General features: G+C 37.9%; 2 protein-coding genes across 2 annotated transcripts in view; both read right to left on the reverse strand.

Annotated features, from left to right (window-relative positions):
- The window catches only part of ATG4C (autophagy related 4C cysteine peptidase), a 307,949-nt gene that overhangs the window by 48,504 nt on the left and 233,364 nt on the right, over positions 1 to 26,081 (reverse strand). The window lies entirely within an intron of this gene.
- Positions 856 to 24,841, reverse strand: EFCAB7 (EF-hand calcium binding domain 7). The gene is made up of 13 exons (XM_065737454.1): positions 24,654 to 24,841; positions 20,525 to 20,736; positions 19,570 to 19,656; positions 18,545 to 18,740; positions 17,409 to 17,533; positions 12,540 to 12,681; positions 10,823 to 10,932; positions 9,654 to 9,811; positions 9,316 to 9,449; positions 7,079 to 7,227; positions 4,857 to 5,066; positions 1,886 to 1,993; positions 856 to 1,033 (listed from the first exon to the last, which is right to left on the reverse strand). Exons 1-13 carry the CDS (start codon positions 24,838 to 24,840, stop codon positions 959 to 961), a joined length of 1,893 nt encoding a protein of 630 aa, XP_065593526.1. The 5' UTR covers position 24,841; the 3' UTR covers positions 856 to 958.

The following is a 26,081-nucleotide window of genomic DNA, read 5'->3' on the forward strand; positions in this document are numbered from 1 at the left end:
GCAGCACTCTCATTTTGTAACTGACATTTACTTGCCCAGTGTACAATTACAGCAGAGCAACAGCGGAGTGCAGGAGTTGCTGGCAGATAAATATAGCTTTTCAAGACTGCTTGCCGCCCTTTCAGATGAGGTCACATGCATTTAATGGCTATTTTAAACCCGGGCATTTTTGAAGCACCCACTGACCAGGGTCATCATTTTTTATATTAACACACTTTGAGAAAAATGTAACTGCTGGAACGCTTCCGGTACCTTGGAGCCTCCTTATTTCAGCTACACTGAAATAATCAGCTGCAGTTAACAGTTTAGGAGCACAAAATATTATTTCCTTGTCACATGTGAAAAGGCAGACTTTATTTTATATAAAGGAGTATTAAAAAAAGCTGGTAACTTTTTCAGAACAAGGTGTTATCAATTGACAAAAAGAAGAATAAAAATGAGAAAAAAAAAGGGATAAATAACCCTACCCCTTTTTATTTCTCACATAAAAATCATGGCAGTGTTGAATTAGGAATCCATCAGATCAATTTAACAAAAGTCTTTCCCAGTGAAGCAGTTCCAGTGTGTGATGGAACGACATCGGCTATTACAGAAAGTAAGGGCATGTGTAGGGAAACAGCCCTCCTGAAACACAGTCCTGTCACACTCCCCCACTGAGCAGTACTCATTCTGAGCATCTCAGTGCTTTCATGACAGTGTGTTTCATCAGACAGCACGTGAACATTCTACTCTGTCAAATACTTTACACACTTGCTGCTATTCCACCCCTATGCTTTCACTACTTGTGTTTCTTTAAAGCTATGAGCAGACATAGGATACAGAAATCGGTGCTTATATGATTCATTGGCTTTAACAAACGAAACAGAGGAGCGTACCAGCTTTGGAGGACACACCTAGAAGTTGTGTTGCAGTAGCTGAGATTTAAACACTGCCAAGAAACAGCACTCTGACTACAATGTTAACGTAAGAGGGAATGCACACAGTTGTACAGCCATTCTTCCTGCTCGTCCAGTGGCATCACATGCTGAGAAACCTGTATGTGAGACAGAAAACATGGGTGGAAAAGATGTTTATTGAAGAATTGTGTGGATATTACCAATGTTAAATATTTCAGCACTTGTGTGACAAACATCACATGAAAAACACTCAGCATCTATCAGACAGCAGAGAATCCCCAAGGGTCACTGAATCTACAGCTTACACCGAGCAAAGTAGAAATTGAATAAAACACATAACAGGAGGAGGCTACAAATACCTGGACTGTCAGTAGCAATATTAACACGGCCCCACCCTGCCAGTGCCATTGGGCTGTATCTATTTACAGTGATCTGAATGCATGCAGACTGGAAAGCTGCAAAATACAAAATACTTTGCACACTGCCACTTGGAAAGGAAGAGCCCATACTTCTAGAACAGCTGAAGTTGGATTTTTCTCCTTAAATGAAGGAAGGAAAGTAGCACAATATTTCTGTCTCTGACTCACACACGCTTGGCTCGCTCTGTTTCTCATAACAATCTACAGATCTCATTCGTATTTGTTCAAAAAAAAATTAAAAAAAGAAAATTAAAAACATTACTAAGTGATACATATATTGATGGACAACTGAAACAGGCACTGTCATCCAAAATCTAGGAGCATGTGTATGGCAAACTAAATGCAATATAATATTATATCATTCTGCACTGGGAAACATGGTTATATGAAGCACGTGTTCAGCTTTCAAATAGCAATAAAACTATATCTGATCTGTACTGGTGATGAAGACAGAGCTTCCTCCACATGCTTATTACCATGATAAAAGACTTGCAAAGGGAAACTGTACGGCTGTCAAATGATTTTTGCTCTTCACTTAGATTTTAGATTAGCTAAACAACAAACTCTTACCATCATTGATTTTGGTGCCACTTCCACAGCAAAAACAGCAAGGCCTCTATTACTTAGGCAGTTCCGACTCTGCTCATTGTTGACATGAACAATCACCTTGTTTTCAGACTGCAAGGAAGAAAACATGAAGGAAGCCATTAGTCTTAATGGTAAAGCAGCTGCTTTGTATGTTAAGTCTACCCATTCCTCCTATTTCCTCAGCTATGCTATTTTTACAGGGTAGAAATACTTTAAGGATGTTGACGGCTGTTCTCTTTGAAGAATAAAAAACTCAGATATACCTAAGTGTCACCAGAGCCCAGAATCATAGTTAAAAGTCACTTAAGACTCGTGGAAATAGCTTCGACACTTGTGAAGATGCAACCTGGGAAGCAGTTAAGTGAGAAGACTATTCTCCATAAAGCATTACAGATGCTGAAAATGTACAGTTTCAAAAGGTAACGGGACAAATTCATGCCAAAGAAATACGTGAAGATCAAAGAAAATATTTCTGTCTCGAGTAGTCCCTGAGCTGCAAATCACTAGTGAGTAGGTGTGTGATCTGGAGAAGTGACACTGGACGTCTGCCCAGATTCTGTACTTGCAACATCCCCTACAGGACATTGCTGGAAGCAGGACACTGGCTTAAAAGAATCTTTACCTGATATCATACAGGCATTCTGGTTTTCAAAAATCCTATCCCTATAGTATGGGGCCATTTCCTCAGGAGCTCACATGATATGTTCTTAAATTATCATCAACTATGCGAGAATTTAAGTTAAGCTCTGAAGTGAAATACCCCATGTCAGGAGTAGGAGCACTTTTCATGTTTTGTTTTCTTTCATATGTGACCAGCAGTCCTCACTTGGACTGCCACGAGTCACAGATACACCACACAGGACAGTCAGGGACACTCATCAAGATGCCACTTGCCACAGTCTTCTGCTCACAGTTTCATCCAAGCATTCTCTCAAGAAAGGCAGCTAACCTTCATAGAGATTTTATAAAATATTGGGCAGAATTCATTTAAGTATAATCACTCATCAGACACTCTTACTAAAGGTGTGCAAACACTTCCAAGAAGGATCCAATATGTAAAACTGAAAGCTGAGGTAACAGAAAATCCGACCACAAGTTCACCTCGAGCAATATTCAGGCTCAGGACCTAAGGGCATACTACTGTACTCTGCTATTCACTCAGCAGAGAGATGAGGAAATCTGATTCTTAGACAATGCTGTCCAACAACGCCTCTGCACTGAGACATGGAACAGAAGCACAGTTACTTTAAGCAATCGGCCTGATGCCACACAAGAAGCTCCCATCGCTCTTTGCCAGTCCTTGCTAGCCTGTCTTTGGTGCTCACAGTACAAAGGTTTTTTGGACAGCTGAGTGTAAACATGGTCATTCTTGCCTGCAGAAATGTAAAGACGATCTAGGGTTAATCTCATTGTTACTGTGATCTCCCACGTGTTCTGGCAGTTCGGTGAAATCCTCACTTCTACTTGATAGTGAGAATTATCTGTACAGGAAGATAATTAAAGCAACAGGAAGAAGGTGAGAGAAATTCACCTAGCAGACAGGGCTTACTAGACCAAGCTTTGGAAGTCAGGAAATGCCACATCAACTATTTCTTTTGTCACACAAATGAGGAGAGTACAGACTCGTTTCTACTTATTCTCTGAGAAGACTGAGGCTCTCTGTATGCAAGGTCTTTTCAGTTCACATCCTGACTAGGAACGGTTACAAGACAGTCACCTTTCTCTGCCCACTAATTAGATACATATATAAGACAAAAAACAGAATCTCTCAAGAACTAGCATATTTCCTTAATTTAATTACAGAAATAACAAAGCCAATAATTTCCACTGAAATCGTCAACACAATAACTGAAGATACAATCAGACTGCTTGCACTGTGGGAAGCTTAGAAGGCAGATGCATAAAATTGCCTTTTCATTACTTCTTTCCAGACATTTACGATGCAAAGTCTCCAGCCAACAAATTCTCTAATAAGATTTTCAGGGAAGTGTAACTGTCTGCTCAATGCAGAGCAAAGCTATATACGAAACCCAAATGGTATAAATGGCAATGGTCAGTGATTTTAACCAGCCAGCAGCCAGTTGCCTCAGTACAGATCTTGTCTCCTTCTCTGACATACCCCTAACCATATAAATAACTCCAGTATACCTACCCTAAAGGGCGAAGTGCATTTCTAAACCTGTGGCTCCAAAGAACCTCTGCATCCAGTCCTAATATTAGTCCACCAACCCACCCCCTTGTGCATGTTTGCCCATTTAAAAATACACTTCTTGTTATGAACTTCTAAGATTTAAAGCATCTTAAGTTGAGCATCTTACTGCACATTATTCACGTACTTAAGGTTCCTGTTAAAAATGCATGAGAATTAACAGAATATTAATCTAGATCTATAGAAACAGGTTTAAAATCTCTCCATCTCGCCAAGTTTTGCCTGGATTTATGCTTGTTCATGTTGATTAATAGCAAAGTAAACCAGTAAGGCTATAGCAAGTTAGCAATTCATCCACAACATGCCTCTAAAACACACTGGATGCAAATCACTTTCCTATAAACATTAAAAATACTTAGTACTTTAACTGATGAGGCTTTGCTCCTTCAGTATTTCCTGTTCTTAGTAGTATTTGTGTTGCTATTATGGATGTCTCAAATAATTACCAAAATACTGAAAAACTGGAATGAGAAGATAAACCTTCTGATTCTATACAGTAGCAAAAGTCACTTGTCTCAGCACAGTAAAGTGCCCTCAAGAGCACTGATCCGAATTCATTTCTCCAAGCCACGTGACAGTGAGAAATCTCTATCAGGCAGTCAGTTCTGTTTGTTTTGTTTTTAAATGAACTAGAGGCAGAAAACTGATGTCAGAACATGTAACTCCCGAAAATGAAACACAGAAGGAAAGAACAATAATAACAGACATTTACACGAAGTACCTCACAGAAGTACCACGCCGTACCTTATTTTCAATAACAGAAGTGATTCTCATGCCAGTTCTGTAGGTATAGACAATTATGTTTTCACAGCCATCCATTACTTTGGCATCTCCTTTATTAACAACAGACTTGCAAACAGCCCTGTTGAGTTGCCAGCTGCCTGCCTCTAGATACATGGCTTTAATTCTGGGTTTGCATTTTTCTGCATAGATGTCAATGACAAAGGGGCATGCCTGCAACGGAGAAGAAGAGTTTTATCATCAATTCATCCTTGGCTTTTCCTTCAGATTTTCATCCATAGCTCCTAAGGATTTTCATATATGCTCTGAAGTAAAATTATCCAAATGAAAGTAAGTCACTAAAGATTAAAAATTCAAAACTGAGAGCTGCGGTGATCTCATGAACAGAGTGAAAGACCAGGACAAATATCTGTTCTCCATGCCAGTCCCAGTGCACTCAGGCAGGTAGTTTGGTGCTTTCCACTCCAGAATAACAAATCCTTTATTGGATAGCAAAACATACAGGAGTGAATATGAAGTATGAATGTATTTCAGTTTCTGAAATAAAACACTCTCCTTCACTTGTCACTCTTCCAGTATTTGTGCCACCTCATACAGATTTTAAATCTCTGCAGTGTTGCATTAAGCACACTGCTCCTACAATATCTCAGCTAATAGTGTAGCTAACAACCAGGAGTTTATGTTTTTTTAGACTAACAGCACCCTGGGTTCTTTCAGAAGGCTACGGGAATCCACTAGGATTTTTCAGCTCCACCTTAAACTTGATACGCTTGGTGCTCCTGAAATATCAAACTCTAAATCTTTGAAAATCCAGGAAGAGGTTAAGAGGTTAAATTCCAGACACCAGTTAGTAGAGATACCCTCTCAAATAACTAAATTATTCAGAAAGCTACATTGTCCTTGGAAAGCAAGAACTACAGCCATAAGCCAAAGCTAATATAAGACAGAACATACCCAAAAGAAACTAATTCACTTGATAGAACCTCCCCCAAAAAATCTTCTTTCTTAGAGGACAGCTCCCTCTTATGGGTTAAATGCAGAAAGACAGTTTTGCAGTTGCTATGTTAGGCCTACTTGTAGGAAAAGTAGAGGATGCTACTTCTTACGAAATCGTTCACGACGATCTCAGGATTTTCACTGAAATCAACTTAAGTCTCTCTACCACACCAGATTTTTCGGGTCTGCATTTATTTGTTTCATACACATTTTTATCTGGTGACTATATAACCATATGGTCCTGAGTTATTTTAACTAAAGCTAAATAAATAACATAACAGACTAAACAAACAGAAACAAATCAGCTTTGCTTTGGGGAAAAAAAAACAAAAACAGAAACAAGATAGATGATGACATTATCTACATATTTTGTGTCTTTAATTATTTTTTCGTTTTTTTTCCCCTCTTCTTTCAAGATACCTTCTTTCATTAGTAAGAACTATTAATACCAATGCTGATATGGTTTTAAAAGAATCTATAAGTACACAATAAAATCAGAGAAATAATACTTGGCCTTTTAAGCAAACAGTGTGCCACCCAAAGCTCTTTCATTCCAATGTTACACTGAACACTTTTAGGCACTGTAGTGAAAGGCAACAGTCAGCCACATCTGAAAATTGCTAGCTCTGCATCACATTCGGGGTGGGGTTGAAGTTATCTTAGCCCAGCCAATATTACTCACTCTAATACTTTATAAAGCCATTCCCATCACCTCATTCTCTGAGAATCTATTTGTGTTAATTTTTAAGTTACTGTAAGAAGGAATAACTTGTATGCATTACAGTAACTTTTCTGTTGTACCATGACTGATGGCTTCTGCTGCAGCTTGGGTCAGGAAACTGACTTGTTTAAACAGCACAAGTTCTGAACTGTGTATGTTTGCTGGCAGGTCAGTTTACTACTGCTATCTTGGCATCACCACTTACCAGCAAGGTGTGTGAATCTTTTCAAAGGATTAAACCAAAGATTCCCACTGCTGCTATGTCACAAAATACTGCCTTGTTTAAGGCAAAAGATAAATCCTGTCTTTCAACAGTAGCAAGGATAATCTAAGCAGCAGAATGCTACAGTGGCTGAAAAATTATAAGGTAAACCCTGTATCAGCAGTGTTTGAGTTGAATCACTGATGTACCAAAGTCAATGTTTGCAGTGCTGTTTCTGTCCATCAATTAAATACATGTGGCAAAGTTGAATGTAAAGCATTTACTTTTGCTATACAGCTATCGTACCTCTGTCATTTCTAATGCTTTATTGTAGCCCAGTGACAATAAAGTGACCCAAAGGTCACTAGGATCCCCTTCACGATCATTGGCTTCCATGAGATTCAGATCCATAAATCCTTGTCTTGTTAGTTCATTCTTCTTCATATCAAAATTCTCTGTTTAAAAAGAAATGGAAGGTAACACTTCAACTTCCTTTCCTTCTGCAAACACCCTTTGTCCTTCCAAAGCCAAACTTGTAGTTAATGTTAAGGAGAAATTCAAGACAGAGCCATCTTGCAGCCTCAGGCTCTCCAAGCATGATTTGGGAAAGAATGCCCTTGACTAGATACCCCAGCCTTTTGCACAGCTTCACTGTGGACGTTAGATAGTGACAAAAAACTGTGCACCCTTTGTATAGCCTATAGGGGGATGAGATTGCCAAAGAGAAAGAATTCATATTGATTTTTTTTTCTTTTGTTAGCAGTATCTGTTGCAGTTGAGATTTGAAGAATAGGGTATATTAGGAATGGGAAATGAAAGTCTGGTGGGGCCAGCATCTTTAGTGCTTGAGGTCCTTGATATAGAAGTGATTTACTTAGTTCTTAAAAAGCAATAAAATGCCAGTAATCCTAGCACCCCTCTTTTGATAGAATATGCTAGATTGACCAATCTAATGTCAGCAAACACATAATTGAAATGTCCTTGTGTCAGCGATTCTTAAAAATGGCTTTCTCATCTTCATAACAATGCTAAATCTTCACTATATATTATTAAAAAGGGATTACCAGTTTAATAAATCTATCTAAGGGTACAGATGCTATAATAAATGGCTGTAACTTTGGTGTTGAGATTTATAATATTCGTCTGAACCCTTCAGCTGATTAACGACCAGGTAATACATTCACCATATTCTCTTCTTTCCTCTTTTAAACGCATCACACACACACACACACACACACTCCTCCTATTCACACCGAGACTAGTTCACAGATGCTTAACACTGGCAAAGTCATAAAGTGAGGAATAACATGTAAAGGGATGAAAGAGACACTGATTTATAGAAAAGTATTTTTGTATGAACTTTCCATAATTTAGGAAAAGTCTTCAATATATCTGAGTGATCTGGGGAGAAACAGTTGGCAGGACTTGCCAGATCTTAAGTACTTTTTGGCCTAAATTAATCATCATGTCATAGCCTACAAAGGAGTTATATCTAACAGATGGCATGGGCTGATATTTAATGGCATACCATACTGACATTTCAGATACGGGTTGCAGAGGAACTCTTTTTTTGTACAGAAACTTCTAGTTTACACACAAGAGCTTCTAAATTTCCAGTTTGTCCATTTGCTTCAGTTAAACTGCCAATGCTTTGAAACCACTGATTTAATGCTCTGTGTTATCAGAGCAACATACAGTCAGTGGTGGTTACATTTTTCTAGCCTCGTTGTGAGGTAAATATGTGCTGGGTTAAAGCAATGCCACAGAATTCCTTTTTCCTTCACAATGGATGTTTGTTGCCCACTATTGCTCCTGCAAGCTGCAGGATGTCCAGGAACATTGATTATATGAATCTGCAGACAGAAAGCAAAGTACAGCTGAAAGAAACTTAACTACCTGTCAGTTTCTTCGTCTGACTTAGAGCCTCAAAATCTCACAGCTCTCATCTAGTACAATATGGACAAACTGACACGCCATATATGAACCTTTAAAAGACAGATTTCTAATGAAAAAACTGCTTACATCTGAAGAAAATATATAGTTGCAACAGCTGTTTCCTAGTGCCTACTTTTCTAAGCAAGCATAATAAGCACTAGATGCCCTTGTTTTAAAGCATCTTATACACGCTGATTAAATGCCCCTCTCAACACCTTATGAGCTATGAAAGCAGTATCAGCTTAAGTTGCAGAAAGGAGAGTAAATCAATGAATATCTGTTATAGTCCAATTCATTACATGAGCTGTGCTTAGAAAACCTGTAGTTTTTGGCAGCTGTAACATTTTTAATCTATAGAACTTTGCAATCAGCAACAGGAAGAATTTTCTTAACAGAAGGACAGTGGCACACAAACCAGAATGAAGCAAAACAAGGGACAAGAGATTAGAAGAATAAGAAGTAAAAAATAATATCTACATGCGTTCTTGGTATAGGCTACAAAATACTCAGTTCTTCTAAACTATATACATAGTAGAGGGCAATAGACAACAGTTTGCAAGTAGATTTATAGCCCTAAGTAGCTGCATCAAGCACAGCAACGGACTTACCCTTACATACAGCCCACGCTTCCTCATCACATTTCTCACCACTAGTTCTCAGTTCAAAGAAATTGTATTCCTCCAAACTCAGAAGGCCATTCCCATCCAAATCAATTGTTTCAAATATATCCAATAAAGCTGCTCTGAAAGATGATAAAAGCAGAACCATTTTCAAATACTTTCATTTTCTCTACTGTTTCAGTAGTTACCAACACTGCTGGTACATAGTAAAGAGTTTACTTGACAATATTCCATACAACAGTATTTTAGAAACTAAAAAGCCAGATGTTTTTTGGAGTGCATGTTTTTGTATTGGTTTACCATGCCTATCTGGGAAAAGGACTCACCGGAACTCTTTGGTAAGAGCCAGTTCACCATCTTCATCTCTATACACCAGTTTTGCCTCTTCAGTGATTTGTGTTTTTACCTTTTTCAGCCTACAGCCTGTCGTGAATGGGAGTAGCCAGTAAACTCCTGATGGGAGCTCCCCTTTCCATCCAAACATCTACTTTTAAAGGAAGACAGACAAATCTGTAAGTTACTTTTCAAATGACACCTTTCTTAATTAGTAGTAATAACCACACAAAAGTGTTTAATTACTTGAGAACACCAGGTTCTAGAGCTCAGCTTCTTTCCTTAAAACAAACACAAACAAAAAACCAACCCTACAGGAAGAAGCCATGTGATGCCTTTTTGAAGGCCCCATTAACCACTGAATCCCCCAATTTGAAAAAAATATTCAGAACCAGAGATGAGGGGAGAAGAACTGGAAATGTCTAATGGCAGTCCCATCATCTTTCAGATTGTTAACTCTCTTCAAATCTTAAGCTTTAGAACAAAAGCAGACAAAATTAAGCTAAAAAAACCCAGCCAGTTTTACATTCCCCTCCTGTTCCATCACGTTTCCTGTTGTAGCAGGGTTGTTCAAACTAGCAACAAAAACCCTCTATGTAAAAGTTTACAAGTGACAGGTTTTAAGAAGCAACCTGATTTCCCTGTTGCTTGGAAGGGGGGACTCATTACACTCTGCCATTTCTCTTCCCTTCTTTCTGCTATAGCATAAGAATATTCTGTGCTCTGTAAAGTTTACATATACCCCAAGAAGAAAGAAAATGAAAGGAAACTGTAACAAACATTACAATTCTGAACTCAGGGTTTGAGCATGCAGAAATGCATGTTTTCACTGAGTACCAACACGGAGAGCCAGCAATTTGGGGATACTGCCAACATGCTACTTGATAATACGGCCCTCTCAGGAACTTCATTAAACTTCCAAACATGTGGCTTGCAATTCATCCCATCTAAAGGTCATAACTAAGATGGTATTACATCACCTTGCATAAATTCTGCCCATTTTGAAAGGTGGCATGCCCAGAACAAATGCTTCTTCTCTCCTCTAGTCTGATTAGGCACAGTTCTGAATTGCTTCCAAACACATGGAAGCTCACCCACATAGCAAAACCAGGTACCTTAAAGATATCAAAAATAAACTAGGAACGTATCAGAAATATCTAACCTCTTTGTTTTGTTGTTCAGTAAAGCACACAAGCTGTAGATTTTCTTGGGTTTCACTTTCTTTCAGAACATACAAGACCGTATCCACTGACAACCAATGAGAAGATTTTCCTAAAAAGAAAAGATTTCCCAAACAAATTCTTAATAATTTCACAAAATTGTTTGTTCTTGGAATCCCAAGCTAAACAGTCCCACTGCATTTATAGCACTGATCCCTGTTAAGGTAAGAAGAAAAAAAGAAGAATCCATTATATGCTATATCAGCATTTTCTTCCTATTTAGACAGATCAGAGAAGTTGTTGCAAGTATTGTAATTGTCTTACAGCCAACAATTACAATTAATCACTCAAATATTAAATACTTGGTAAGGAAGATACTTCTATTGTTTTCTACAATTAGTAGAACATTACTTCTTATTAGTTTTCTTTATACAAAGACATTTGCAATTAAGGACATTATCAAACTTAGAATCTCCTCTGGCATTCTATAAAATATTCTTAAGCATTTCTTGAATGGAAACTTATGTTACATGCAAAAGCTAGAGATAAAAAAATGTATAACTCTGAAAGATAAGTAAATTCTAAGATTTGAACAGCAAGATCCCCTACGTAGTAGCATCACTGGTCAGGATAATTGAAACAAAGGTCCAGTCTTAAATATGTTGAGCAGATGCTACTAGCATCAGTTTAATTTCTAGTAGCTGCTCAGTCCTTGAGGGCAGTAAATCAACAGGCAGTTCAGTGTACTTCAAGTTAAATAGACCACAGCAAAACAATACATCCAACCCCAGGACTCAGTTTTCTGCAGTTAGGAGTTAAGGATACTAAGGACCAAATGATTTTGTTGAAAATATGAATATATATTGAACCTCATAAAAAGGTAATGTCATGCTAAAAGAGAAATACTTGCCTTACATAACAGTATTATGCTTTCCTCTTCACAACATAATACAAAGAGATTTCTGTTCATGGGACAATAATGAGCAAAAGAAGGATTTTTGTATAAACAATTACTCTTTTAGGTACAAGGAACACCTCAATAATCACAGAATTGTAGGGGTTGGAAGGGCACTCTAGAGATCGAGTCCAACCCCCTGCCAAAGCAGCTCCCTAGCCCAGGTTGCACAGGTAGGCATCCAGGAATAATAATCATCTTGCAGCAGAATAATTCAAAGGCACAGTTTAAGAAGCTGACACATGAAAAAAAGAAAATAAAAGGTGTAAGCAGAACACTGAGACATTCTCAAATCTTTTCGCTTCATATCGCTTTTATTCACCATTACAAGTCTGTTGATCAGGTTTCCATTTCAGCCAGGTAGGAACTGGAAATTTTCTACTTTCAATTAATTATTTGCAGCGAAGTTTATCGCCAATTTCAATTACCAACCCATCTTAGAATACTTAGTTAGAACTAACTATATAAATACATTTTATGTCTGGAGTCTAAAAAGCTAAAACACTGGCCAACTACAAAAAGAAAGATAATATACTTTGATGTCATTTTACTGCCCACACAGCGAGAACAAAATAACTAAGGAGAAAACACTGTATGACAATAATTTATAATTTTAATAGGACTTTGCCAACAGAGAAAAATATTGCAGTATCATGACATTTGCAAAATATCACTAAGTACTGTGAGAGAGAAAAGGAAGATGGATCAGTGGGAAAATGTTTTTTAGAAAGGAAAATTCTCTGAAGAGATACAAATACTCTTACCTTCTACTTGACGAAGGTGTAAAGGCTGGATAGTTACACAAACTGCAGACCTTTGAGGTAAGTGCAACCTGTACTTATGACTAATGATTTCACCATCTTCCTCCAGGTAGAAGCATCCTTTGGACTGTGCACACTGCCACTCCTGGAAGCCAAGCAAACAGCGGGTGTTACTTTAATCTTTTATTAAGACAGAAGCTCATTCTGTAAAATACATTAATTTGATGATTTAAGGAATGCTGCATAGAATATGCCACAAGATGCAGCATCAATCTCCACTTTTCCAAGCATGAATTCTCTCTAACAGTCTTTTTCAGCTCTTGCAGACGAGCTAGTAACATTGCTTTGCTTGTGAAAACACTCTAAAAACATACAGATCACTCAAATTCCCAAATGGTTATAATGAAATTTGAATTGTCGTGAAGACCCAAACTGAATTCATGGAGACTCAGCCACGAGATGTAACACCGAGACATCGGAATGTTGCTACATTATTTCCATAGGGACAATCAAGCAAAAAAGGTCAGACAAATGACTGGTACAAGTACTAGCAAAAGTAAGTGTTTCTTCTTGTCTTCTGCCAAAGCCTTTGGAAAGACACAAACAGAAGGTAGGAGTGCTTGTGAACAGCTTCCTCTAAGTAGCCCTGATTTTGCTGAGATGTTATAACTGCTACATGCTTCGAAAGTACTTTTTCCCAACAGCAGGTCCCAGTTTTCAATTTCCAATATCACTGAGCAAAAGAAAAATAAAATCATCGTAGACACGTTGTATGCCATAACGAAAGGAAGACAATCTTGATTTCACTCCTTGGTCTTGATTAAATCCATTACTTCTAGATACTTTCCTAGCAATGGAAGATTAAGTTTCTGAGCAGAGCCTAGCAGAAAGAATCTTTCAGTATAATCTCAACAGAGAGCCCTATACAGGTGGCTGTAACTATGCAGAATATTCAGTGCAAGAGGTAAACTGAGACAGATTTGAGAAATGAACTTGTAATAAGCAGAGTTCTGCAGAAGGTCTGCATGCAACATCCAGTAAGGAGACTGACTCCTTACTCCATTTAAGGTCAAAGAGCCCTCATCAGAGTGCTAGGTTTCATTTCACACCTCTTAAAGAAAGTTCTCATCACAATCCAACCATGCTCTTTTGGTGATACCAAAAGTTGTCAGGCAAGATCTGGCCTTTCCTAGTGAGCACATACCCAGGTTGCTAACACAGGTAGGAATGCATGCAGCTCCAAGTTTAAATTTTACTCAGGGACTTGTGGATTTAAGAACCCTCAGTCCTGGGCCACAGCTTCGCTACCAAATTCTATTGCAATTCCTCTGTATCACATTTCTCATTCAATCTTTACCAATCCTTCATCTTCTTCACGCTCTTTTGTGTTTGAGCAAAGTTATCATGTCACGGCATAGAAAGACTGCAGAATCTAACAAATAGTGTCTTTTACTCCACATTCTGCATCTGATTCACTCTCATTTTATCATTTCAGCTAAATAGCACAAAATCATCTATGAGAAGAACCTTCACACTGAAGGAATAAAAATGTACAGAACTGTAAATAATAATATGTACACATAGTGTGAATTCCAAATCTTATATAGCTGGAAACATGGTACATCCTGGTTCTCTTAGTACTTTTTATGGTAGGGCTACCCTGTCCACCCAAAATACTGATCCAAAAGAGGCATTTATTTCAGCCACAGTACCCCAGCAGGTTTGGTAGTATAATGTGTCACACCAATTTCAGATGTCAAATTCACTATGCAGTTTAGGCTGTTTAATCATTTCTAATACTATTCATTTCACAGTAAATTGCTTATTCTGATAATTACACCCAAATGTGCACCTGCATCACATTGAGATCTTTACTTTAAACACAGCTGAGATAACTTGTTGCTAGCTCCCAGTCTCCAAGCTTAAAATCTTATAACATTGTTTGAAAAGGTAACAACAATCCAAACAGATCAAAGTCAAAAAGCAAAGTGCATAATACAACGTTCAAGCAGCCATCCAAATGTGCTCTGGCTGTTCAGAAAGATACCCTAACCCTTCCTATTTCCCCTTTTTCACTGTACTAGCAGTCTTCAATCCATCAACTCACAGTCCCAAGCAAGTAGCTTTGCCCCGTTTATCTTCCACCTTCCTGGCTGTTACTTTAGATGGACAACTATTTTCTACGATTTTGCATTTAGACAGAAGCTGTTACAAGAGAAAACTATCCAAATAAGCAGGGAAAATACCTCAAGAAATGCCACTCAGATTAAAACCTGAGAAGCAGTAAACAGAAGTTTGACAATGCTTTGGGAATCAGGTACTAAACTGCTATTCTTGCAGCGAGCATAAGGTGGTGCTATATTCTCTAAATTATCCTTGTCAGCCCACAAAGAGCTCCGTAAATTTAAGGGAACTAAAAGGTGATCTGCTTCGATTTCAATATGCAGCTTCGATGCATAACAGGGGATGCGAAACATAAAGGCACAAGGTTATCAAATAATAGCTAAAACAGTGGGAAATGTTTGTACTGGAAATGTTAGGGGGTACCTGCTGGTGCAGGCATCCTAGAGAGGTGGCTGATGCCCCATGCCTGTCAGCATTCAGGACACATTTTGGTGATACCCTCATTAATGTGCTTTTGTTCAGCCCAGAAGATGTTGGACCTGATAATCTTCGAAGGTCCCTTCCAGCTGAGCTATTCTATCACTCTTTCAAGATCAACCTCAGGCTTTTCCTTTGCTACACAACATGCATGCAGGTCCTTCACTCCCTTCAGCAGAGCAAATGAAAGTTGAGACACTTTAGCAGGGTCAAAATAACTACTCATGGCTGAGACATTTTAGAACTTAACACTGTTTTCTCTATTTTGTTGATGTTTTGTTTTGTTTTTTAATCTTGATTAATATGACACAGAATATTTTGCAGAAACATGCAACCTCTATCAGCTATGTATCGTGAGTTGGATGTCAGCCAGCTACAAAGACCAACAGGTCAGTGTGTTGTGTATACCTGTAATACTTCTGTAATTATCTGCTTTATTCTCCTCAAATTATTTATATCTTTAAACATGTCACAGGGAAAATAAAACCAATTTTTTTATATATAACATAAAACAAAATAACAATACATTCCATATTTTCTGAGGTTTTTAAATTCAGATGTTCAGCATCTTTCAACTTCCAGTCTGTTCTTCCATCAAAAAAAGTAAAAATGGCATAGGTCCAACTTCATGATGGCAATATTTTCTTATTGCCCCAAAAAGAAAGGTTAACAGCAGACAAAATAATAAATAAATAAAATAACACATACACACACAGTTATTTCTTAAACACACAGCAGCACAACACAGGTAACAAGAAAAAAGGCAAGCCAAGTGCCATTTGAAGTGAATACAATCTGGCTGAGAGGATGCTAGGCCTCTAGTCTTATATTTTTTTTCCCCATTTATACATTTTTTCCCCTTATACCGTATTCTCAAGGTGTACATCTTCGATGCATCTTAGCAGTTTCCAGTTAATATTGTTATCTTATATGCAGAAGAAATGTACTTCCTCCACTTACGATAAATATGCTGAATTTTGAGTGCTAGATTCCAATCCACAGCTCAGTGTATGTGTTCACTGACTTTAAGAGAGCTTGTACTGGGTCCTTAAGAGTTAGGGCTAACAAATTCAGTAGTACAATTTGCACTTACTCGTGTTTATTGATTGATTTAATTTTTATATGATGCTTCTCACTCGTATTCAATACCTGCAGCTACTTTTTTCTCAGTCAGCTCTTACCAGCTCACACACAGAAGGAGGGATCCAATATTGGGAAGCCGTGCAATGGTATCATACACTACATATCACATTTGAACAAGGTGAAATTGCAGGTTAAATTGCATGGAGGTCCAGATACCAAAACAGACTGCAAAAAATTCCTTCGGGATTACATTTTTAAATTTTAATATAGAACAAATGTCACTGTATAGCAATGTCAAAGATATAAAGGACTTCAGAGTTCAATAACAAATACAGAGTTGTTATTTGAAACAAAAATGTAACTCGTGAGAACAATCAGTTCAGTTTTCTAGCAGCAGTTATACTATGTGGCCATAACCATTTTTTTCCTTTTATACAGAGGTCTCGAGGTGCACATTTTTAATGTATCCTAGCAGTTTCCAGTTAATGTTTTATATTTCTGCAGCTATTATTTTCTGTTGAAAGAAAACTAGTAAAGGTTCAGTCTAGAAAGGGAAAACAAAGGAAAAAGATCAATATTAACACTCTACAAATATTGACTTAGCAAAGTGACTTTGTTGTCTTTCTCCCACAGGAATTTATATTGAATGAGTGATTTATTTAAAAGAAAATACTGATAGAACATATTAGTGTAACTCTAAATCAATATTTTCGGTCTACAGTACATATTTACAAATTAATGCCCAACAAACAGAATATGCTCAGAGATCTGTTATTTATTTCCAATTACCTTTCAAATAAAGGTTTATGATGCACAATCTTTCAGACTACTTAAGCATTTAAAGTTCTCACCAACCTAATAAATTATGCAATTTTAAATTTCTCAAAAAGTCATTAAACGTTTTCTCCAACAGTGGTTTCATTTATAAAAAAACACACTTTGTTCTATTAAACCTTCACACCTGAAAAATTATTTTCAATAACTGGATGTCAGCAAAACCAACAGTATATAAAAGTGTGAGTAGTAATATGCATCAGGAAACCTTCTGGTAGTTTATAGCTGCCCTTGACAAACTGTTAATAAAACATAAGCTAAAAATCAGAGAAAAACAGTTTCTTATCTAAAATGCAATAACATATCTGTCTAGAGGAAAACAGCATAATTTCAACAGACTAGCTTACATGATACCTTCATCGTGTTTGGCTCAATTAGTTTTGTGCTTCTGTTGCTACTGGCACACACGCTGATAGTGCAAGAAGTGGATGCTTTGCAACTTTGAGCTGATGAGGGTCTTGATGAAGTTCTGCTACCACCTATAAACAGATATATAGATACAATGACATTATTCATCCTACTTCTAGTGCTACTTCTCATAAAACCTTTATGGGTGCACAAAGATTAACAACGGATAACAAGATCTTCTAACTGATAAGCTGACTTCAGTTAAAATTATTTAACACTATCAATCATTGGCCAAACATCTTAACTATCCTGACTGTGCACCCCAGGTGAGCAGGCATACAGATGGCAGAACCTCAGACCCTAAATCTGCCTAAAGGAGAAGAAACTGTTACGATGGGATTCAGCTTCCTGGAATCACAGTAAATCTGCCCTAGGTGGCTAAGTTTAACCTGCTTCTAATCCACAGTTGCCCAAGAAAATTACTTGCAGGCCTTTACTCCTTGATTCCTTACCTTAGGACAACACTGCTAGTATAGTTGTTGCTTTAGCTACATACATTCAGCCTTCACGGTTCTTTTGTGTTCTTCTTTTGCTCTTATTTACTGCTTCTTAGAACTGAAGTAACTTTAACAGTACCATTTCATACATAAGCAAATATTTCATAAATAGTACCTCTGGAATCCACTCACTTGCAGACTTCTTCCTGTTTGGGAATTTTTTTAATTATCTTTATAACTTCAAGCATACCCAATATGAGTTTAATGTTCTTCCTGAAAAGCAGCCTCAACAACTGACACAGACTGCTCATTGATAGATGTTTAATGTTTCATCTCTGATATAGGAAGGAAAGAATTAATTTGCTGTTACAACACCTGAGAATTCCTTTTCTCTCTTTTCTCTGGACTGTGAGAATCACGTGAGAGTCAGCCAAATTCACCTTTAAGATTTTGACAGGTTCAGATAACAGACTCAGCCCAAGTCCATTTAAACATGGGTCAGATACTCTGCTGAGACAGTGGAAAAGAGTAAATGGGTATTACAGCCTCACTTATTTGAGAAAAATTAAACAATGCTCAATTGCTCCTTAACTCAGAACATGAGCTCTAAAAAAAAAATCAAAGCTCAATATGAAAAACAAATACCTTTTGTTGGAGTTGGTTTGTGGTCAGTTTTCCTCGTGATTTTCATTGATGGTTTTGATACTGGTAGTGTGATTCCTTCAGCAGAAGTTTCAGCTTCACTTCCAAACTGCCGATGCCTCAATCGATTATCAGTCTCCAGTTTCTCTAGTGCAGTCCTGCTGCACTGCTCACTGGTTGCCATATATGAGTCACAAAACTTGAGATGAAGAAAAGTAATGCAGTAAGCAAAACATTCTCACAGTTTTAAAAATTCTAAGTGTAACATCAGTAACCAAAGTACAGATGTAATGCATTTTGTCTTACTATACTTACAATACTCATTTGAATTTCTCTAAATCAGAGTGACTACTCAAGTGAGACAGTAAAACAGAGCTGTGATTCAACAAGGAGGTTGAAATATGGAATGAAAATATTTCAGCCCAAGAACTTTTCAACCCAGGAGGTGATTTATATTTCTTTCAAGACATTTGAAGAGTGTTATTTTTATGTATGATTTTAATAGGGAGCTGTTTTTCCTCTGTGAAAGGATATTTATGTGTAAATCTTTGTGGGCTGTTTATTCAGCTCAAAGCTTAGTCATTGCTTACAGATGTTGTCAGCATAACTGATAAGATGCTGCATCTTCAAAATTAGATGCTCAAGATACAGAATAATGTCCCTCACATAAAGAATTATGAGATGTCACAGACACAGCAGCTCTCACAGGTTAGCTAAGTTTGCTGTCAGCTGTCATCGTTATCCTGCCATTCCTTTAACTCTTATTCTCACAGATGTTGTTGCCTTAACACTTACTTTTAGGCTCTGCCTAATAAGTTAGGTTCACTTGCAGCAAAGAGAATAGGCAGGACACTGTGAGATCAAATGAAGGAAACACACAGAGGAATACATACCGTGTTTCAGAACGTAGGCAGCTGGTGGGCTGAGGTAAGGTCACCAATGGACCAACACAGAAATGGTATATATTGCATTTGATAATACTGCTGTTGCCAATAATCAAGAGCACGTGATGTTACTGTTTGCCTCACCTTTCTGTAGTCAAGTTTGCCATTGCAGTTAAAATCAGGTAGTTCAGTTATTGCACTCACTTCATCCAAAGTCATTTTTTCACCTTCCTGCAATAAAAAGCCAACTCTATTTTAGTTCCTAATCAAGAACACTGACCACCTTCACCACACGTTTAATGAAAACACAAAGGAAGATTATTTTAATACCCTTCAAATAGTTTGAATCACTGAAGTAGAGATTAACATTATAGACAATGTTCCTACAGTGATCCTAAATACTGAACAGATGAATTGCATCAGCTTATGCAATTTTGTGGTGTCTTGTGGAACACTTTTTAGCTACAGATGCCCACTAGTATAAATCAGGACTAAAATCCAATGTGACTGCATTGTTGGCAATTGTGATGTGAACATATGGTCCTGGTGCCACAGTGCACTGTGATCAAACCCTGACCCTCTCCAATTTGAGCAGCACCAGTTGCTACTGCAGGTGTGTCCAGTAAGGTCTTCATTCTGGCTTTGTATAAAGCAATGCACTGACTTTACGTAACACTTCAGGGTTTATAGATCTTTAAGGCATAACTATAGTAGCACTCAACATCTGTTCCTTCTGTTTTCTTCTATACAAAGAATATTTCCTTGCCATTGCAACTACATTTTTTCATTCATGCAGAATGAAGATTGAAGGTTCTGCCACCATGATGAAAGTAAACAAATAATTATGGTTAACTGGGTCAACCACAACAAATACACCCAGTAAATCATTTCTTCCTTCCTTTCCAATTTGCTCTCCTCTACACCTTCTTAAATTTGTGTAATACTCACTTCTGAGCAACAGAACAGAAACAATCAATATGAATCAGTTATTAATTGTTTTGATCTGTAATACACGCTTACACGTTCAGAATACTTATGCTGTCTAATTCCCAAAATCTCTACTAAAGGCTAAAATGGATAATTTTCTACTGATACTTACTGTTGTAAGGATTTTATAAAGTTCATCATGTAAAATACAGCCAGTGTTATCTGTGTCTATTTTCCCAAATGCTTCAAGCAGTTCAGTTTTTGTGGCTGGTGTTTCTTCTTTTAAAATAGCACAAAAGTCATCAAAATTCAGTGCAGTTGTTTGTGATGTCCAGTATTTATTAACTGTCTTCTGAGATGGGTTCCTTCCAGCCTGCTGAAGTACTGAACAGTAAAACACAATATTAAGTCCATATTCCAGTTGCCAGTAAAGGAGTCGTCTCAAAACACTCTTTAACCACTTCCCGCGATCCAATTTTTTTCCACATATATTTTTAAGTCTCATCAATTCAATGGGAATCTAGCTGTAAATAAAGTTTTGTTTATGTTTTCCAGCCTGCATTCTGCTGAGAGAGGCTGACTGTGACCTTCCCCGGCCTTGAATTCTGTGGTTTGTGTCAGACAGGTGAGCTTCCCAGCACTCTTTCAGAAGGGGTCATGAAAGGGGTAGTGCCTGTTTCTAGGCCTGCATTCAAGACCACTGCTCACAAACCATGATCCAGCACAGAGATTACACGTGCCACATTGTTGAGAAGAAACCAGAGAGCAATATTCTTACAACAGAAAAAAAAAAAAGGAAGTTTTTTGGGGTTTTTTTTTGCTTAAAGGCCCTGATCTACAGCTTTCTTTTACTACTCACTCATTGCAACTGTTCTAGTAAGGTCAATGGGATAATTTCCTTAAATAAAATCAAGAGAGTCAAACCCTTAATGAAGCAAAATACCCATGACTTCAAAGACAGCCTCCTTAAGCGACAGGTGTGAAATTCATCCCAGTGTCTGTATCCCTTGCCTTAATACCAAGAACCTATTAGCTTGTGAAAGCTTGCAGAGTGAAAGCTGTTTCCACTGAGTTTTCCCACTCACTTTGCCAAGAATTAAGTTCTAGTGTAGAACTTAACTTAAACAATATGTTAAGTCACATCTACACATTTGAACTTATCAATTCATATTATGCAACATGAATTTTAAATGCAAAGGGAAAATGACACTGCTCCTACATTTTGTATTCTTCAAAATGAATTAGCTGGATGGCCAGCCCCCCAAAAAGTCCTTCCTGAAAACAGTCTTTCATCAGTTTCCAGTGTGAAGCAGGTTTAGACTACATTCAAATGCAGTCTACCTGAAACTGGAGAGATGCTTTTAAATCTTCCCATACAATATTTTTTAGGAAAACATAAAAGCCTTCATTTACCCAGGCTGGCAGTTTGACTTTTAGCCAGCTGACTGATGACCAAGCATGTACCAGCTGAGAACAGTTCAGCAGCATCTGTGCAACGAGGCAGTGGCATTGCTGCAATTTCAATAGGCAACAGTGTCAGCATAAAAACAAACAAAACCAGACACCTTTGTTGCTAATCTCAGACTCAGTGCCAAGGACTAAATAAAGATTTCTGCCCTGTCCCCTCTACAAGCAGTCAGGAGAACATAGCAAAGCTTACATCTATCCATGCTAAATTGCTGAAGGACTCCAACACCAAGGTCAGACAAGGAAAGGAGGTTACTCTGTGCACTTGGTTCCGTGGGTAGCAGAGTTCCCTGGAATGTCAGTGTGGTGCAGTATTAACTTACCTTTAACTGACTATCCTTCAAACGTACAGCAAAACTACATTCTTACATAACAAAGGATAGCAGCACTTGCTCTATAGTACACCTCTCAAATTCGTATTTATTTATCCTTCTTTACAGACCAATTCTGCTAAATACACCAAGTAACACTGCAGCACCTGAAAAGTAACATCTTGCAGGGCCAAGCCCTACGTGAATACTGCACCATTTAAGGTTATTATTCAAACACTGTGTAGTCACAGCTGCTTCGGAAGTAGCACACCCATTTGATAAATGCCAGAAGTGATTTAAATTGCAACATAAGACTGTAGTAACTCTGAATACTCACAAATTTTAAGAAGAAGAGAGTTCTTTCATCTCTGAAAAGACTGAGAGCCTGATCTACTATTTGCCCTTCCTGAGCTGACCTTGAAACCAAAATGCTCCAACACCTGGTAAGCACAAAGCAGCAGGGTATGGATAGAGATGAAAGCCAAACCAAATATATAAGAGATGACACTTGTTCACACTGCTCCTATTTTAAAATCCAGATCATCCAAAACTATCATTAGGATGTTATAAAAGTACTTTTATTACAGCCTAGAAAGCCTGGATCATTCTAAGTCATATGCTAAAAGAATGGGTTTGCTAATGCACAGAATTTCACGTATCAGCACGAGGAAAGAAGATACCCAATAAAAAAATCAGTGCATCAGAAAAGTACACTGAGCTTTTGTGCTGATGGTTTTAGATGGGGATAAGTATTGCACTTTAGGAATGGACAGTGCAGCAATTAGTGAAAAGTGTTTCCTCACATATGCAGAAAAATAAATGCAGTCACTAGAATCATGACCTAAATGGTTTGATAATACAGCATGTTTTTTTCTTTAACAGTCACTTGTCTTTTTTTCATTACAAACAATTGTGACACCACAACACACATACCACTTGCTGGCATCATAACCTATTAGGAGAGCTTTGGAAAGCAACTTGGAATATCAACATTCCCAAGTATGAGCTGTACCCTGAAACCCATACGATCAAAATCAAACCCACGACTTCTTAAATTATACATTTGGGTTTTCTTCATCTAACTGATGGTTTGTGTTCTCATACTTTTTTTGTCAACAGTGTGAGCTGGAAGTACTTCTTACCAATAAAGTCAGCCGTGATTTTCACATCACCACAAAACTCCAGGTAGAAAATAAAACTGAAACACTCCTCCTTCAAACACAATCCCACACTACTGCAGACAACCACAAACAGTCCTCCTCATGAAATGACAGAAGTAAACCAGGAAAAAAAATAGTAAGACACAGCCCACAATCCTACAAATCCAGAAGATGGCACAGTTGATATGATATCTGCTTGAGAAATTTTATATGAGAAAGCAAAACCTACTTCACAACTGAAACATTATTACTGAGCCATATTTTACTTATTCCTTCTCTTATTCTGCCAATAGCATGATTTCCAACACACAGCTTTCACTTCTCAGGTAAGGCTATGTAATTATGCTTAATGATTCCACGCAAGGAGCTTTGAAACGTCAAAGATTTTCAAAACAAACGTGGTAAATTCCACAGCTTTCATTACCTACTATCACCTTTATTTAGCACAACTAAAGCATTCAGGTTTTCATTTATTTTCCCTATGATAATGCTGACAGCAATAGCACTTGTACATAGGTACAATATAGGTATATATATATTTTTTAGTCCATAAAACATTTTAATTAAGTAACTATTTTAATAAGAAAAAGAATTCTTAGAGAACACCAATGCTTGAAATAGTCTGTTTGTAAATTTGGCATCAGAAAGGTGACATTCTCACATATTACTCAAATCACATAGATTAGAACTGAGACTATTGGTAAGGGTGGTGATAGTGATAAAACTTCTCACGAGTCTGCAAACCTCTTTGCCAGTCAAAGCCAGTTATCACTGTGATTTTCTGTGGTTACAGTGGCAATTGTACACTAGAAACAGAACTGATGTCGACTCATTCAGTCATTTGCCAGGGATAGGAAACAACGAACTGAAGAAATGTCACAAACAAAGAGCAGTACCTCTTCTCACCTCCTGTAAGCAACAATGCTTCCATCAAATTTGGTGGTGTTAAACAACTCACTTATGCCCCCTTGTAAGCTGTCAGCTGGTATCGACTTTCGCCCATTCACACTGGTGATTTAGAGATGAAAAGCTCTGTATACTGCTACCAGCTCCACGAGCCACCCAGCAACAAAGATTAAAGATTTGAAGAAAATGAAAAGCATTGAGGAATGGTAGTTTCTATATACTTTGAAAAATCACTATGATATATTTTACAATGGGTAAATAATGGATATCTCCAAAGATACAGCAACACGTGCTTGAGTTGTGAATCTCAGCTACAACTATTGCAAATTCCTACAGCAGGTACTGATGTTATGCACTGGGATACTCTCACTACTGAATTACTAGCTACTATTAGCAAACTATCCACTACAATCATCACACACAATGGTTAGAAGGGAAAAAATAATCAAATAATTACCCAAAGTGAGTTGTTCTTTTGATTTAATATTTTCCAAACTGCTTTTTAAAACAGTTAGGTAAGCTGCTCGGCAGTTCTTGTAAAAGATTGCTTCTTCTGCATGCTGAGACTTCTTTGCTTGAGAGCCTTCTGAGCGTGTGCCTTTCTGATCAGCGAGGGGTGCATTGCTCCCAGGACTGCTGGCCATTCTGTGAACAATGCAATCACAGTTACAACTTATCACTCCTTTGCCTGTTTAATAACTCCTTTATTTCCACTCTTTCCACATTAGCTACATTCTCCTGTTGACAAAAACGATGGGAGAATTTGCACGAACTGCACTTGCTGGCTCTGATGACTTCACCACCTTTGTCTAGGTCTAGCATGATTTGTCACAACAGTGAAATGAGAACACATCGCATCCCATCTCTGTCACTCTTTAGCTCACAGTACCACTCTCACTGCTGCTACTAGTCACCAGAAGTAGCAAAAAAGTGTTTGGGGGAAGAAAAATCCACTGTTCATGGGAGGCACAGAGTACTTTTAAAAGCTTAAGAGCTCTTATGAGCTCTGCAGCTGCACGATCACAACTGACTCACACGATGTGGGAGAACTTGTAACTTCGTGTGAAGAGCAATGTAAAAGTCCCCTCTGTCCCTCAGAGAAAAGAATAGCTAATCATGTTTATTTCATGGGATATATTTCTTGTATTTCTGTACATTTCTTGGGATTCCCTCTGTCACTCAAAGGCCAATTTCCATCATGTGAGCTAGCTCCAAAACCATCTTGCTTCATACTCCTTCAGCAGAGCCCATGTATAACATCATGAACACCACATAACATTCAGTGTTAAAAAGATGGAGTTACTAAGTTGATTACATACTTTTTTACTTTTCTCTTTGCTTTTGTTTTCTGTTTTTTTTTTTTTACAGTTAATTCCATGGCCAGTAGAAAAGTTGCTCAAAATTTTAACTAGTTTGCTCACAAACGGGCAGCAAGCTCTAGCAGCAGCCTCCTGCTTCTGCCCGAGGTGATGAAGGCTTTTAGAAGGCCATCACAAAGGGACACTACATCACAGCACACTGCTGGTCTAACAGCCTCTCAGATTAGTTTACCCAATGTTGACTTCTGCAAACATCCAGCATAACAAATTGAATGTCTCAAGTCCAGCAACAAGACAACAGCGTTGCGGGGCCCCATCAGGGCTCTTAATTCTTAATCAGGAGGCCTAAATCACTTGCACTTTCTTGAGTTAAACAGGTCTTTCCCTCTTGGGAAAGGAAGATGATGACTTATCACGGATGAAGTGCCCTCTTTGTAATACACAGGCCGCCTGCCTGACACTTCAATATTACACCGGTATCAGAAGGACCCCACAGGGAACGGTGATACAGCCTGGTTCCCGCAAACGGGCGGCACTGTAATTAAGCACCAGCGCTACGCTCGCAA

This window comes from Cyrtonyx montezumae, unplaced genomic scaffold (assembly GCF_038088225.1).
Source record: "Cyrtonyx montezumae isolate F1298 unplaced genomic scaffold, pur_monq_1.0 scaffold_1, whole genome shotgun sequence".
Lineage (NCBI taxonomy): Eukaryota > Metazoa > Chordata > Aves > Galliformes > Odontophoridae > Cyrtonyx > Cyrtonyx montezumae.